Here is a 12793-nt window from a genome sequence, read left to right as displayed (position 1 = left end):
GATAATCTCCCTCGATCTGGGGCTCCAGGCAAGATCTCACCCTGTGGGGTCAAAATGATCACAAGAACGGTGAGCAAAAATCCCAGGACCACACGGAGGGGCCTAGTGAATGACCTGCAGAGAGCTGGGACCAACGTAACAAAGGCTCCCATCAGCAACACACTACGCCGCCAGGGACTCAGATCCTGCAGTGCCAGACGTGTCCCCCTGCTTAAGCTAGTACATGTCCGGGCCCGTCTGAAGTTTGCTAGAGAGCATTTGGATGATCCAGAAGAGGATTGGGAGAATGTCATATGGTCAGATGAAACCAAAATAGAACTGTTTGGTAGAAACACAACTCGTCGTGTTTGGAGGAGAGAGTTGCATCCAAAGAACACCATACCTACTGTGAAGCATGGGGGTTGCAACATCATGCTTTGGGGCTGTTTCTCCGCAAAGGGACCAGGATGACTGATCCATGTACAAGACAGAATGAATGGGGCCATGTATCGTGAGATTTTGAGTGCAAACCTCCTTCCATCAGCAAGGGCATTGAAGATGAAATGTGGCTGGGTCTTCCAACATGACAATGATCCCAAACATACCGCCCGGGCAACGAAGGAGCGACTTCATAAGAAGCATTTCAAGGTCCTGGAGTGGCCTAGCCAGTCTCCAGATCTCAACCCCATAGAAAAACTTTGGAGGGAGTTGAAAGTCTGTGTTGCCCAGCGACAGCCCCAAAACATCACTGCTCTAGAGGAGATCTGCATGGAGGAATGGGCCAACATACCAGCAACAGTGTGTGCCAACCTTGTGAAGACTTACAGGAAATGTTTGACCTCTGTTATTGCCAACAAAGGCTATATAACAAAGTATTGAGATGAACTTTTGATATTGACCAAATACTTATTTTCCACCATAATTTGCAAATAAATTCTTTCCAAATCAGTTAATGTGATTGTCTGGATTTTTTTTCTCATTTTGTCTCTCATAGTTGAGGTCTACCTATGATGCCAATTACAGGCCAATCTCATCTTTTTAAGTGGGAAACCTTGCACAATTGGTGGCTGACTAAATACTTTTTTGCCCCACTGTATAAGAAGTAAAGGTGCTCATAGTGTAGTATTTTAAATAAAATATTTATTAAATCCAATGTGTAAAAAATCAAATAAGGATTACAAAGCACATGCCTGCAGCCTGTAGCCAGTAAAAGAGGCTGTAAAGAACATCTAAAACACTGACCAGTGAAAAACAAGGGTTGGCCGCCGGACCTCCTGATCCGGCGGCGTGACGTCAAGGCGTGCGAAGGCTCCTCCTACGGACCGCGACTACATGTGACTTGTACATGCGCATTGAGATTGCGCTTCTGGTAAGTGGGCAATCTATCTACCCCTCGATATTGGATTGGATTACACCAACGTTTTTGGAGGTTTTTTCATAATTGAACTGCTTACCACATCTGATATTATTGCATTGGACAATCATCTTTTCTCATGAGTCATTTTAGCATAATTGCTATAAGGACATTGTTTGTAGCGCTGCACTTCTATTTTGTCAAATATTAAAATATAAACAAATTTCAATGTAAACACCCAAATGTCTAAAAATATAGGTTTACTGTAATATACTATCTTTCAAGCAACTCTGTTTACCCAGCATTTCATTACAATGCAATACCTGCAAAGATGTATAGAAATAATTACCTACCCTGCAAAGTGCACTGGTGAGCATCACTCTGCTGAAGTAATCTCTGGCCAGAGTATCTTCTGAAACAGACACTACTGATCCCTTGCCTCCCATAGTTTTCAATGGCTCCTCTTACCAGCCGTCACGTCACTACAGGAAAGTGCCATGAAGGAACCATTCGACAGTTTAGGAGAGACAGGAAATCGACTTCCAAGTTTTGACTTTTCCAAGGGATTACTCTGCAGCAGAGCAGTGTTTATCAACACAGGCAGCAGAAGCAGGTATTCCTATGCTTTTGTGCAGTTATGTATGGCATTTTTAAGGAAGAACTCCAGGCATCAGCATGTTATACATAGTTACATTAGTCCAGCTTCGACCATACCTCTCCGATACCCCTGAAAGCTGAAAATCACTGAAGTGGACACCACTACTTCAGTGATCTCTATTTGCTTCCGAGTCCCATGCTGAGCGGCTGCTCTCCTGCACTGAGAATACAAGAGATCTAGGAATGGGCGCCATTCAGAGAATGTTTTGCAGTGTCTGAATTAACGCAATGTGTTCCTTGGTTCGATGATGTGGAGATGCTGGACTCCACGCCACACTTTCCACCTTGTCCAAGCAGAGGACGCTTTGCATTCCTTAACCTCCCTGGAGGTATTCCCGAGTGTAGCTCGGGGTAAAGTTTCAGCACCACAAGCGCTAACCCCGAGCTACACTGGGGAATACTTTGCAGCGTTGCTCTGGGATCTCTTCTTCACTTACCTTGTCCTGCACTCCCGCGATGTCCCTCCTGCAGTGTCCCCGGCAATGTCCTCTGGCCGATGCCGGCATCTGTCTTCTGGGTTCCGTTCCCTGCGACGTCAGGACGTACGGGGGACGGAAAATTTTAACATTTTAAAAGTGACATTCACTAAAATCACATAGTGAAACATTACTGTATCTAACCATTTCACATACATTTTGTCCCGAGTGCTTTGTCCTGTGCCCTGCCTGCATTTTTACGGTTTACTTGAAACTGAGAAATGTCCATGGCATCCAAAAAAGCATCCGTGGGGAAATTCGTCAGACACTGAAAACGGTTTGATTATATTATTGAATTAAATTTATTATATTATGATTTTTTTTATGATTATTAAATTTTAATTTAAGATTTTGTGTTTCAAATTTTAACATACCCGGGATGTTTACTAGACTCTTGTTCGGACAGTTTTCAGTGAGTTATTCCTAAAAATTACAGGCCTAAAATAAAAAAAAACTACATATTTCCATGCAAAAAAATATACCGCTTTGAGCACAGAAATATGGACATAAATCAGACCGCTAGGGAGGCTATGAAAATGCAAAGCATTCTCTGAATGGACTCCCTGAACTGAGCAGCCAACTTACTGTGTTCACAATGCGTCAAGCCGGCCAAGCCGCAGAAAACTAGGAAGCAAGTGGTGATTTCCAGGTTCCAGGGGCATCAGACAGGTATGGTATGGTATATGCATAGTTACATTGCTCCAAGCTTCCATCCAAACACGTTGCGTCACATATTATGTGGCATCATTTCTGGTGCGATGATGACAGCCATCTTTGTTTACCCCATGTATTATGCCTTATGAGGGTTCTTAGCCCTGGAGCTCTATGTGAGTGCGGTTTTATAATTTATGTTTTTCTGGAATAAAAGTTGATTGCACTATGAGAGGCTCCTGTCTTTATATCTGAGCACATCCCAAGTTGGATAGTGCCTGGAGGAGAAGCCCGTCAGCCCCATTACGTCGAGGAGGTGACGCCAACCAGACTTGCTATATTGAGGATTGTGGATTGGAATTGAGCGCTTGTTTTACCAATTGGTCAATCCATGGAGCTGAGCGTTCATGCCTGGTGGTGGTGACACAGCGGTATATTAAGTGAAGGATCTTCTATCACCTAAATTTGTTTGTTTGATTGCGGAGTGGGACTCCAATAAACAATGACAGTCCCATGTGGCATTGACCACTGTGTCATATTGTTCACTCAGTTCTGTTAAGCACTTTATTTTTATTTGCTCACACGGCTGAGACTAGATGTAGATTTTATGGTTTCATTCTGATCACAGTATATTGATTGCACTATCATTTACACTGGTTGATTATTTATTGTGATATATTTTCACAGCTAAGTCTAGCAGGTCTGCCTGTTGTTTATTATATTGATTCATCCTTATTACCCTATTTACACATTTTTTTCAGTTTGAACACAGTTTAGTGAATTTACTAACACACTGGTAGAGTATTTGTTTTTGGCCTTGGCATTAGGCTCTGACGGGTGTTTATAAATATTTAATATTTTCTACCTAAAAGGTTTATGTATTGGATTTAGGGTGTATGGGTAGAATATTTAGTTTACTTTTGGCACTTGTTAGCTCATAGTGCAGCACTCTACATTTATAAAATTTCCCAATTGAGTGGTGGGACACTTTTTGGTGCTTGCAGCTTTTAGGTTAGGCAGTACTCTCCTGGAAGCATAAGACTTTCTATATTTATATATAACGTGCCACTGCCCGGAATTCTGATGAGTAAGTCAGCATAATAATTTGTGCTCACCAAGATTTTATGGGGAACTAAAGACAAAACCATTATTCCAGTTTTGGGTAGAAGTATGAGAACCTCTGTCAGGTTTTTATTGCCATTACCCCATCGGAGAGCTTTTCACTTTCTACCTTGTTCACTGTTGCCACTTGCCCAGAAAGTGAATGGAAATCTAAAATCCAACAGTGATCACCAGAACATGAGGGGAATCTCCCTGTGGGAACATCTGTTCACATGACAGCTTTCAAAAGTGTTATTCCTCTCACTTTCAGTGGGAGGACAACATAATCCAATTTTTTATTTTTATTTTAGTTTGCATTTCTTCATAAGTATGACTGTTAGCAGCATGGAGACCTCATAACCACACTAAAAGTATTGTTTTACTGAACTACAATAGTGGTAAGAGGTCCATAAAAATACAAAGTGTTTTGTAGAGTGGTTTTTAAATAACTTACCAATAGCTAAACCATCACTGAAGTTGTGCAATCCATCACCCATTATTACCATCCAAGCCAAGGTGGCAATGCCAGCATCTTTTAGTTCCTCCCGGGAGTAGCGCTGGGAATGGCTATGTGGATGATGATTTTGGTGATGATGATGATGTAAGATATGGTGGTAGTCATGGTGATGATGTACAAGGTCATCAGACTGTCCAAGTGTGTCATGAAAGTGAGAATGACACTTGTTTTCACATCCTCTGGAGACGTACTCCCTATAACTAGTTTCATCATGAGACTGAGCAATCATTATCTCCTCTTCTTCCTCTGGTGCACTTGGCTGTTGAGATACATCTTGTGCTTGACCATCTATGTAGCCTTCATTGTCCGTATCTTGATAAAAGGTAAAAGGTAGCAAGTTATTTTTAAAGAGACCCAATTTCAAGTATACTGTCATTATCAACACTTTAGGTTATTTACTGCATCCTCATTGTTAAACCATAATTAAACCCAAAACAGAATAAAAAAAAAAAAAAAGAAAAACTGCACCCTAACAATTCTTAGATGTGGTGGCTGCTTTAGGTTTTTTTTTTAGTTTTATTTTTCACCTTATTTTCACCTGGTACTTCAGCCAATAAGTCTTATTTTTCAACTTCATTTAACAGACCAAACTGTCCAGACAAAGTAGCAATTACAAGGATGAGAAACTATTTAACACCTTTCCGCCCAGCCTATAGCAAATTGATGGACAGGAGGGACTCTCCTCCTCCTGAGTGGATGTCATATGATGTCCTCTCAGAAGGCGCCGCTCATGAAGCCACGTAGAAACGCAGCGGCGAGATCTGTCACCGGCTGTGTCCACCAGACTGATCCCAACACCGGCCCACTGCCAGTGTCATGTGATTGCTGTGACCAGTCACAGCAGATCTCATGACAATTGTACACAATGGATGGCTTGCTTTCATGCCATCCATTGTATACAATTGTGTAGTTTGCTGTGATTGGTCACATGGTACAGACAGGGCCAATCACAGCCCATCTGTACCCCATGTAAGCTTTGGTCAATCATAGCTAAATCACAACAAAAGACACTGAATGAAACAGTTTAATTCAGTAAAAATAGTTGCTAATAGCAATGAAATACATTGGTATAAGCAATCATAATTTTATATATATATATATATATATATATATATATATATATATATATATATACACACATACATACATACATACATACATACACACGTTTCCTGTAAGTCTTCACAAAGTTGGCACACACTGTTGCTGGTATGTTGGGCCATTCCTCCATGCAGATCTCCTCTAGAGCAGAGCAGTGATGTTTTGGGGCTGTCGCTGGGCAACACAGACTTTCAACTCCCTCCAAAGGTTTTCTATGGGGTTGAGATCTGGAGACTGGCTAGGCCACTCCAGGACCTTGAAATGCTTCTTATTAAGCCACTCCTTCATTGCTCGGGCGGTATGTTTGGGATCATTGTCGTTGGAAGACCCAGCCACGTTTCATTTTCAATGCCCTTGCTGATGGAAGGAGGTTTGCACTCAAAATCTCACGATACATGGCCCCATTCATTCTGTTCTGTACATGGATCAGTCGACCTGGTCCCTTTGCGGAGAAAAAGCCCCAAAGCATGATGTTGCCACCCCCATGCTTCACAGTAGGTATGGTGTTCTTTGGATGCAACTCAGCATTCTCTCTCCTCCAAACACGACGAGTTGTGTTTCTACCAAACAGTTCTATTTTGGTTTCATCTGACCACATGACATTCTCCCAGTCCTCTTCTGTGTCATCCAAATGCTCTCTAGCAAACTTCAGACGGGCCCGGACATGTACTGGCTTAAGCAGGGGGACACGTCTGGCACTGCAGGATCTGAGTCCCTGGCGGCGTAGTGTGTTACTGATGGTAGCCTTTGTTACGTTGGTCCCAGCTCTCTGCAGGTCATTCACTAGGCCCGCCCCCCCCCGTGTGGTCCTGGGATTTTTGCTCACAGTTCTTGTGATCATTTCGACCCCACGGGGTGAGATCTTGTGTGGAGCCCCAGATCGAGGGAGATTATCAGTGGTCTTGTATGTCTTCCATTTTCTAATTATTGCTTCCACAGTTGATTTGTTCACACCAAGCTGCTTGCCTATTACAGATTCAGTCTTCCCAGCCTGGTGCAGGTCTACAATTTTGTTTTTGGTGTCCTTCGACAGCTCTTTGGTCTTCACCATAGTGGAGTTTGGAGTGTGACTGTTTGGAGGTTGTGGACAGGTGTCTTTTATACTGATAACAAGTTCAAACAGGTGCCATTGATACAGGTAATGAGTGCAGGACAGAGGAGCCTCTTAAAGAAGAAGGTACAGGTCTGTGAGAGCCAGAAATCTTGCTTGTTTGTAGGTGACCAAATACTTATTTTCCACCATAATTTGCAAATAAATTCTTTCCAAATCAGCCAATGTGATTGTCTGGATTTTTTTTTTCTCATTTTGTCTCTCATTGTTGAGGTCTACCTATGATGCCAATTACAGGCCTCTCTCATCTTTTTAAGTAGGAGAACTTGGAGAGGGAGAGAGAGAGAGGGAGAGAGAGAGAGAGAGGGAGAGAGAGAGAGAGAGGGAGAGAGAGAGAGAGAGAGAGGGAGAGAGAGAGAGGGGGAGAGAGAGAGAGGGGGAGAGGGTGTGTGTGTGTGTGTGCGTGTAAAATCCTGATTACTTGCCCTGAGTAGTACAATGCTACTATGGTAACACTGTATTGCTCTGGTCAGAGTGTGTTGGGGAAAAACAATTCAGAAAAAGACATTTTCTCAGGTCTTCTTTTGTGCTAAATTTTATAACAGAAGAAAATAAAAACAGCTCTAAACACTAGTGGTACACCGAAATGAAAAGTCTGGTGCCGAAACCGATACCGAAAATTCAGAATGCATGTGGCCGAAAGCCACACCAAAACATCTGTGTATGTGGGGGTGGGGAGGCTCCAATTTTTTATTTATATATATATTTTTTTTTCTTATGATTTTATTGCCATCACATAGGGAACCAATAGTCCTCTATGTGATAGCATATAAGTGGCAGGTCCTCTTTGTAGGGGGGGGGGGGGGGCAGTGTGTGCAAGGTGGGAGTAGGAATGAAGTGGTGTATACAGAGAGGGAGCAGTGTGTACAGAGAGGCTCCCTCTCACTGGCTGTCACTATATATCAGTGCCAGTTTTTAATATAATTACCTTCACTATAAGCTCAGAGAAAGAGCTGTCCTTCTCGGAGGGCTAAAGGAAAAAAAGGGGGCAGGTCACTAGATGACTCTGCCCCTTTGTTTCTTTTAGCCACCCGAGAATGACAGCTCCTTTTCTGAGCTATAAAAAAAGGACTATAAAAAAAAAAAAAAAAAAAGACGGTAATTGCATTTTAAAAACAGCATAGTTTTTAAATGCAATTGCGGCTTTTCTCCAATTTCAAAGCCAGCATATCAAGGGACTGAATTTTGACAGCTGTTAGAGACCACTAATGGCTGATACTGCTAACACTGCCTCGTGGATCTCCGTACACTCCACATGTCCACAGAGTTGAGCTCTGTTACTTCAAGGTGATTTTATCTCATTTTAGACTCCTTACAGAAGCTGTTTGCGTTACTTTAACTGACAATTGAGTGGTCATGCAATGCGGCACCCAAACAAAATCTATTTTTGTAAACAATGCAGCCGTCCTCCCTGTCAGTAATCATACGGTGTGTGTGTACGTATACGTACATACATACAGTGAAGGAAATAAGTATTTGATCCCCTGCTGATTTTGAAAGGTTGTTCACTCACAAAGAAATGATCAGTCTAAAAATTGAATGGTAGGTGTATTGTTACACTGAGAGACAGAATAGAGACAGAGTAGCAACCAAAAATTCAAAAGAAATGCATGTCTAACAAATTATGCACTGATTTGGATGTTCATGAGGGAAATAAGTATTTGATCCCCTATCATTCAGCAGGATTTCTGGCTACCAGGTGTCTTTCATACAGGTAACAAGCTGAGATTAGAAGCAGTCTCTTAAAGGGAGTGCTGCTAATCTCATTTTGTTACCTGTATAAAAGACACCTGTCCACAGGAGCAATCAAACAACCAAACTCTCCACCATGGCAAAGACCAAAGAGCTGTACAAGGATGTCAGGAACAATATTGTAGACCTACACAAGGCTGGACTGGGCTACCAAACTATCGCCAAGCAGCTTGGTGAGAAGGTGACAACAGTTGGTGCAATCATTCGCAAATGGAAGAAACACAAAACAACTGTCAGTCTCCCTAGGTCTGGTATGCATGTATGTATGTATATATACACACACACATATATATATATATATATATATATATATATATATATATATATATATATATATATATATATATATATATTTATATTTATAGTTAATGACTGCCGTGGTACCACTGGATTGGTGTAAGGCCAACAGTGTGGTGCCTTTGTTACTGACAGCTCTTTCTCCCTCACAGCCAGTGTTACTGCTATCACATACATACATATATTTTATTATATTAAACTTTTTAAATAATATCATGAATATGGTCCATTGCATTTCCCTTGTGGTGTTAAAAATCTCGCTTGAAGCATTTTTGGTGCATATTAAGCGAGTAAAAAAAAAAAAGAAAAAAAAAAAAAAAGGAGCGTATTCTGTTAAAAAAACCAGACTTACGGTCTTGATAACCGGATGAAAATAAAAGGAAAAACAATGCAGCCACCACATTTAAGAATTGGTAAGCTGCTGTATAATAAAATGGTTGCTTTTGGGTTGATTACCGCTTTGTGCGTAGCCGTTTCATATCTTTTAGTTTCCAAGACAAGAAAACTGCAGCATTCAGGTGTATGGATTTTGGAGCAATGATAAAGAAAACAAAATATACTAGTCTAGTCTGTACATTGTAATGGATAGATGCATGAACAATATACATACGGAAATCTGCTTCTGAAGTTTCTTTATCTTCAGCATGTGAATGATTTGACAGCTGCTTTTTAACTTCTAAGTCCTCATCATTTTCAGCTTTCTTCTGATTCTTGAAGAACAAAAGTTTAAATTTAGATCACAAAACATCAGCCAATAAAGCAATCCCGCTGCTAGTTTTTCAAACCTGTAGAAGGCCATAAATACTCACTCTCTCTAATCACTAGAGCTGGTCCCCTGACGTCTGCTGGGATCTTCTGGGTTCCACACAGCTTTCACTGGTTCCTCTCTTACCTCATGTCACTGCAGAAAGAGTGAGGACATCAGGTCAGAGGGAGAAACCAGTGAAACCATAGAAAGCTATGAAGAGCAGCAGATCCATACTTCTGTAGGGTTTTTTTTTCCCAGCAAACTTCAGGAGCCAGTTCTAGCGACTGAAGTTCAATTTAATGGCACAGGTACTGGGAAGGTATTCTACAGGTACAAGGTCTTAGAAAAAGGTGCTGTAACATTTTATTTACAGACATTTGGGTTCACCTCAGATCATCTATTAAATGTGAAAGTATACTTTTACAAACACACTTAAGACATGGAGAAATCTGCTACCATAATTAGAGCACAGTGAGCACCATGCTATGTATCCCTTCCGGTCTTAGGCTCCATTCACACTTGTGCAACTTTGGACATCAAAGTCACATGACAAGTCGCAACCCGTTCTCTTCAACGGCACCCATTCAAATCAGTGAGAGTTAAAGTCACAGTGGCTTTGAAAAGGTGTCTGCACTACTTTGTTGCAACTTAGATCCATAGAATATAAAGTCAGATCAAAGTTGTACTCCAAAGTCCCATGGCAAATTGCGCAACTTTGGAGTTGGCTAATGTGAACCAAGTTTGATTGGCCATTTCTAACCTTCAGATTACACCACAATCAGCAAATATATGTCCTGTGCAGCCATGCATGTGTACCTTATACCGTTACCCTCAGCATGCTCCTTTAGTACACATTTTCTTTGGATTCAAGATTGGTTTAAAGCCTTCGACTACTTGAACCTTCCTACTGATCAGCAAGCTGCTAATCACATTCACTGTCAGATACATTTTTTCACTTTTTTGCACACATGATAAAATGCACTTTTTTTCTTCCATGAAAATGCAATTACAGCTGAACTCCAGGAATTCAGCCACTTTGTAAAATGTGCTGGCATACTATGAGTTAAGTCCAACAAGGCGCAGGCCACCTTCTGGACTTCTCTATTTACATCTGACAGTCTTAAGAAGCTCTGGGAGTACAGCTATCACTATACTCTGAAGGCTCTGACAGAAGAGACACTACCTTCTCACACAAAGCATCTCTGCCCACCCCTCCGCTGTTCATTCACAGAAGCCTTTGTATTTTGAAAAAAGAAGTACACATACGACGACAGAACTCTGCAATTGGCAGGAGTAGGGGAAGGGAGACAGTGGCTGCATATACCTCTGCAGCTGCTGGAGCTGAGGTCAGAAGGCCCAGCACAGGAGCACCCAAGTATCGCGATAGCTGTACTCCCAGCTCTCAGTAAAAATTGTATATCAAAGTCCTCTAGGTGGTATACAACTCATTGGACTTACCCCTTGTAATCCTGGTTTACAAAGTGGCTGAATTCTTAGAGTTCAGCTTTAGGCTTGGTTCACACTGATGCAATGTGGGAAACACACAGAAAATCGCTGCGTTTCCTGCATCGCACAGCAACCGCACTGTGTTCATGTGATCTGCTGTGGGTGTCAATTAAAAGTTAGCGATGTCCCAAAGAATGCAGTGCGATATGGGTATGAATGCCCATGCGATCCAATCCTGGTACAGCTTAAAAAAAAAAAAAGTGCCTGCACCATTTTCATGCGGATGTGCGATTTGAGCCATGCAAAATGGTGGACTCAAATTGCATCGCACAGATTCTCATGTGATTTGCACAGGAATGCAGTGCAATTCCTGTGCAAATCACATGTGATGTGACCGTGTGAACCGGGGCTTATAAAAACAAAAAAACAAAAAACAAAACATTATACAAGTTCTGAAAGCAAAATGATTGACAGGCTACATTAGATTTTATCCTACATAATTAAAAATATAAAGCTGCAGACTAGGTTTTCCAAATACATTTACCAAATTATCTGTTAAGGATAAGCCACAATACCTTTTGTTTCTTGTCTTTATACTGCTTGATCAAGGTAATCAAATGCTCCACCAAAAACATGAAATAGAGACCCCCAAGTGCCGTTAGGCCCTTCAAGGTAGCATCCAAATGAGCGCTTTCCTCAGCCTTTTCATCCGCATGACTTTCATCCACACTTCCACCATGGCTATGGAAATGTTTTGTATGAGACTTGGAAGAAGAAAAATAAATAAACCTTCATACACTGGGTTTACAAAAGTGATCACATGACAACCCATAAATTAAGGTTTACGCAGACAAACAGGAAATCCGGAATATTTGTAATAGGTAAACACATCCTTCGCTGATATTGGCAAGCTGTGTTGGGAACTTTATCACAGTGGCAACTGACCGAACGATGTCCTCATTCAACCCTTCAGTGTCAACAAGCCTCTAACAACATAGAATATATGACTAGAAGAGTGCATTTTCCGTAAAAAGGTTTTTAAAATCAATTAAAACTAGAACATTTTATTTTACTTTTATGCTCAACTAGACTTTTCAGGGAAAAAAAAAAAAAGTACATAAAAAAAATGCAGATAGATAAGATACTATCCTAAAAAGGTTAAACAGTATGTAAACCCAACATTTCATATTCCCGATATATACCTGCTGTACCATGTACTAGTATGAAAAAGTAACCTGTTCTTTGCATTGCTTCCTTTGTGTGAAATATCTGGTGTTCCTGCCAGTCCCTCTGCTTTATGAAAAACTGACCACACTAGGTAGGAGAGAACAGCATGGCCAGTTCTCTAGGTGTGCTCAGAACTCAGCCTGCTCTCCTCCAATGATTAGACTTCTGCTGACACCACCCCCTCCTCTTCCTGCACAACTATTCACTGGGAAGACCAATGTGCTGCTTCTCCTCCCCCAGCTCTTTAAGCTCCTTATGCAGCTGAGAACAGAGAGTATATGATCACTTACAAAAATAAAAAGGGGGGGGGGGGAAGATAAGATATTTATAATGTTTTCATATCTATACACAAAACGTTGTGCCTTTGATTTCATTT

General features: G+C 41.3%; 1 protein-coding gene across 1 annotated transcript in view; it reads right to left on the bottom strand.

The window, feature by feature from the left end:
• Window positions 1–12793, bottom strand: part of SLC39A6 (solute carrier family 39 member 6) — a 53666-nt gene that overhangs the window by 16166 nt on the left and 24707 nt on the right. The window contains exons 4-6 of the mRNA XM_089660795.1: window positions 11766–11954; window positions 9607–9706; window positions 4673–5047 (exon numbers count right to left, since the gene is read on the bottom strand). Of these exons, the coding sequence (XP_089516921.1) occupies window positions 4673–5047; window positions 9607–9706; window positions 11766–11954 (664 nt within the window). The remainder of the gene's footprint in view (window positions 1–4672; window positions 5048–9606; window positions 9707–11765; window positions 11955–12793) is intronic.

Source organism: Staurois parvus, unplaced genomic scaffold (genome assembly GCF_062004578.1).
Source record: "Staurois parvus isolate SC_StPar_1 unplaced genomic scaffold, SC_StPar_1.0 ptg001275l, whole genome shotgun sequence".
Taxonomy (NCBI): Eukaryota; Metazoa; Chordata; class Amphibia; order Anura; family Ranidae; genus Staurois; species Staurois parvus.
Note: the sequence above shows the minus strand (reverse complement) of the source record. Positions and strands in the feature narration are given on the sequence as shown.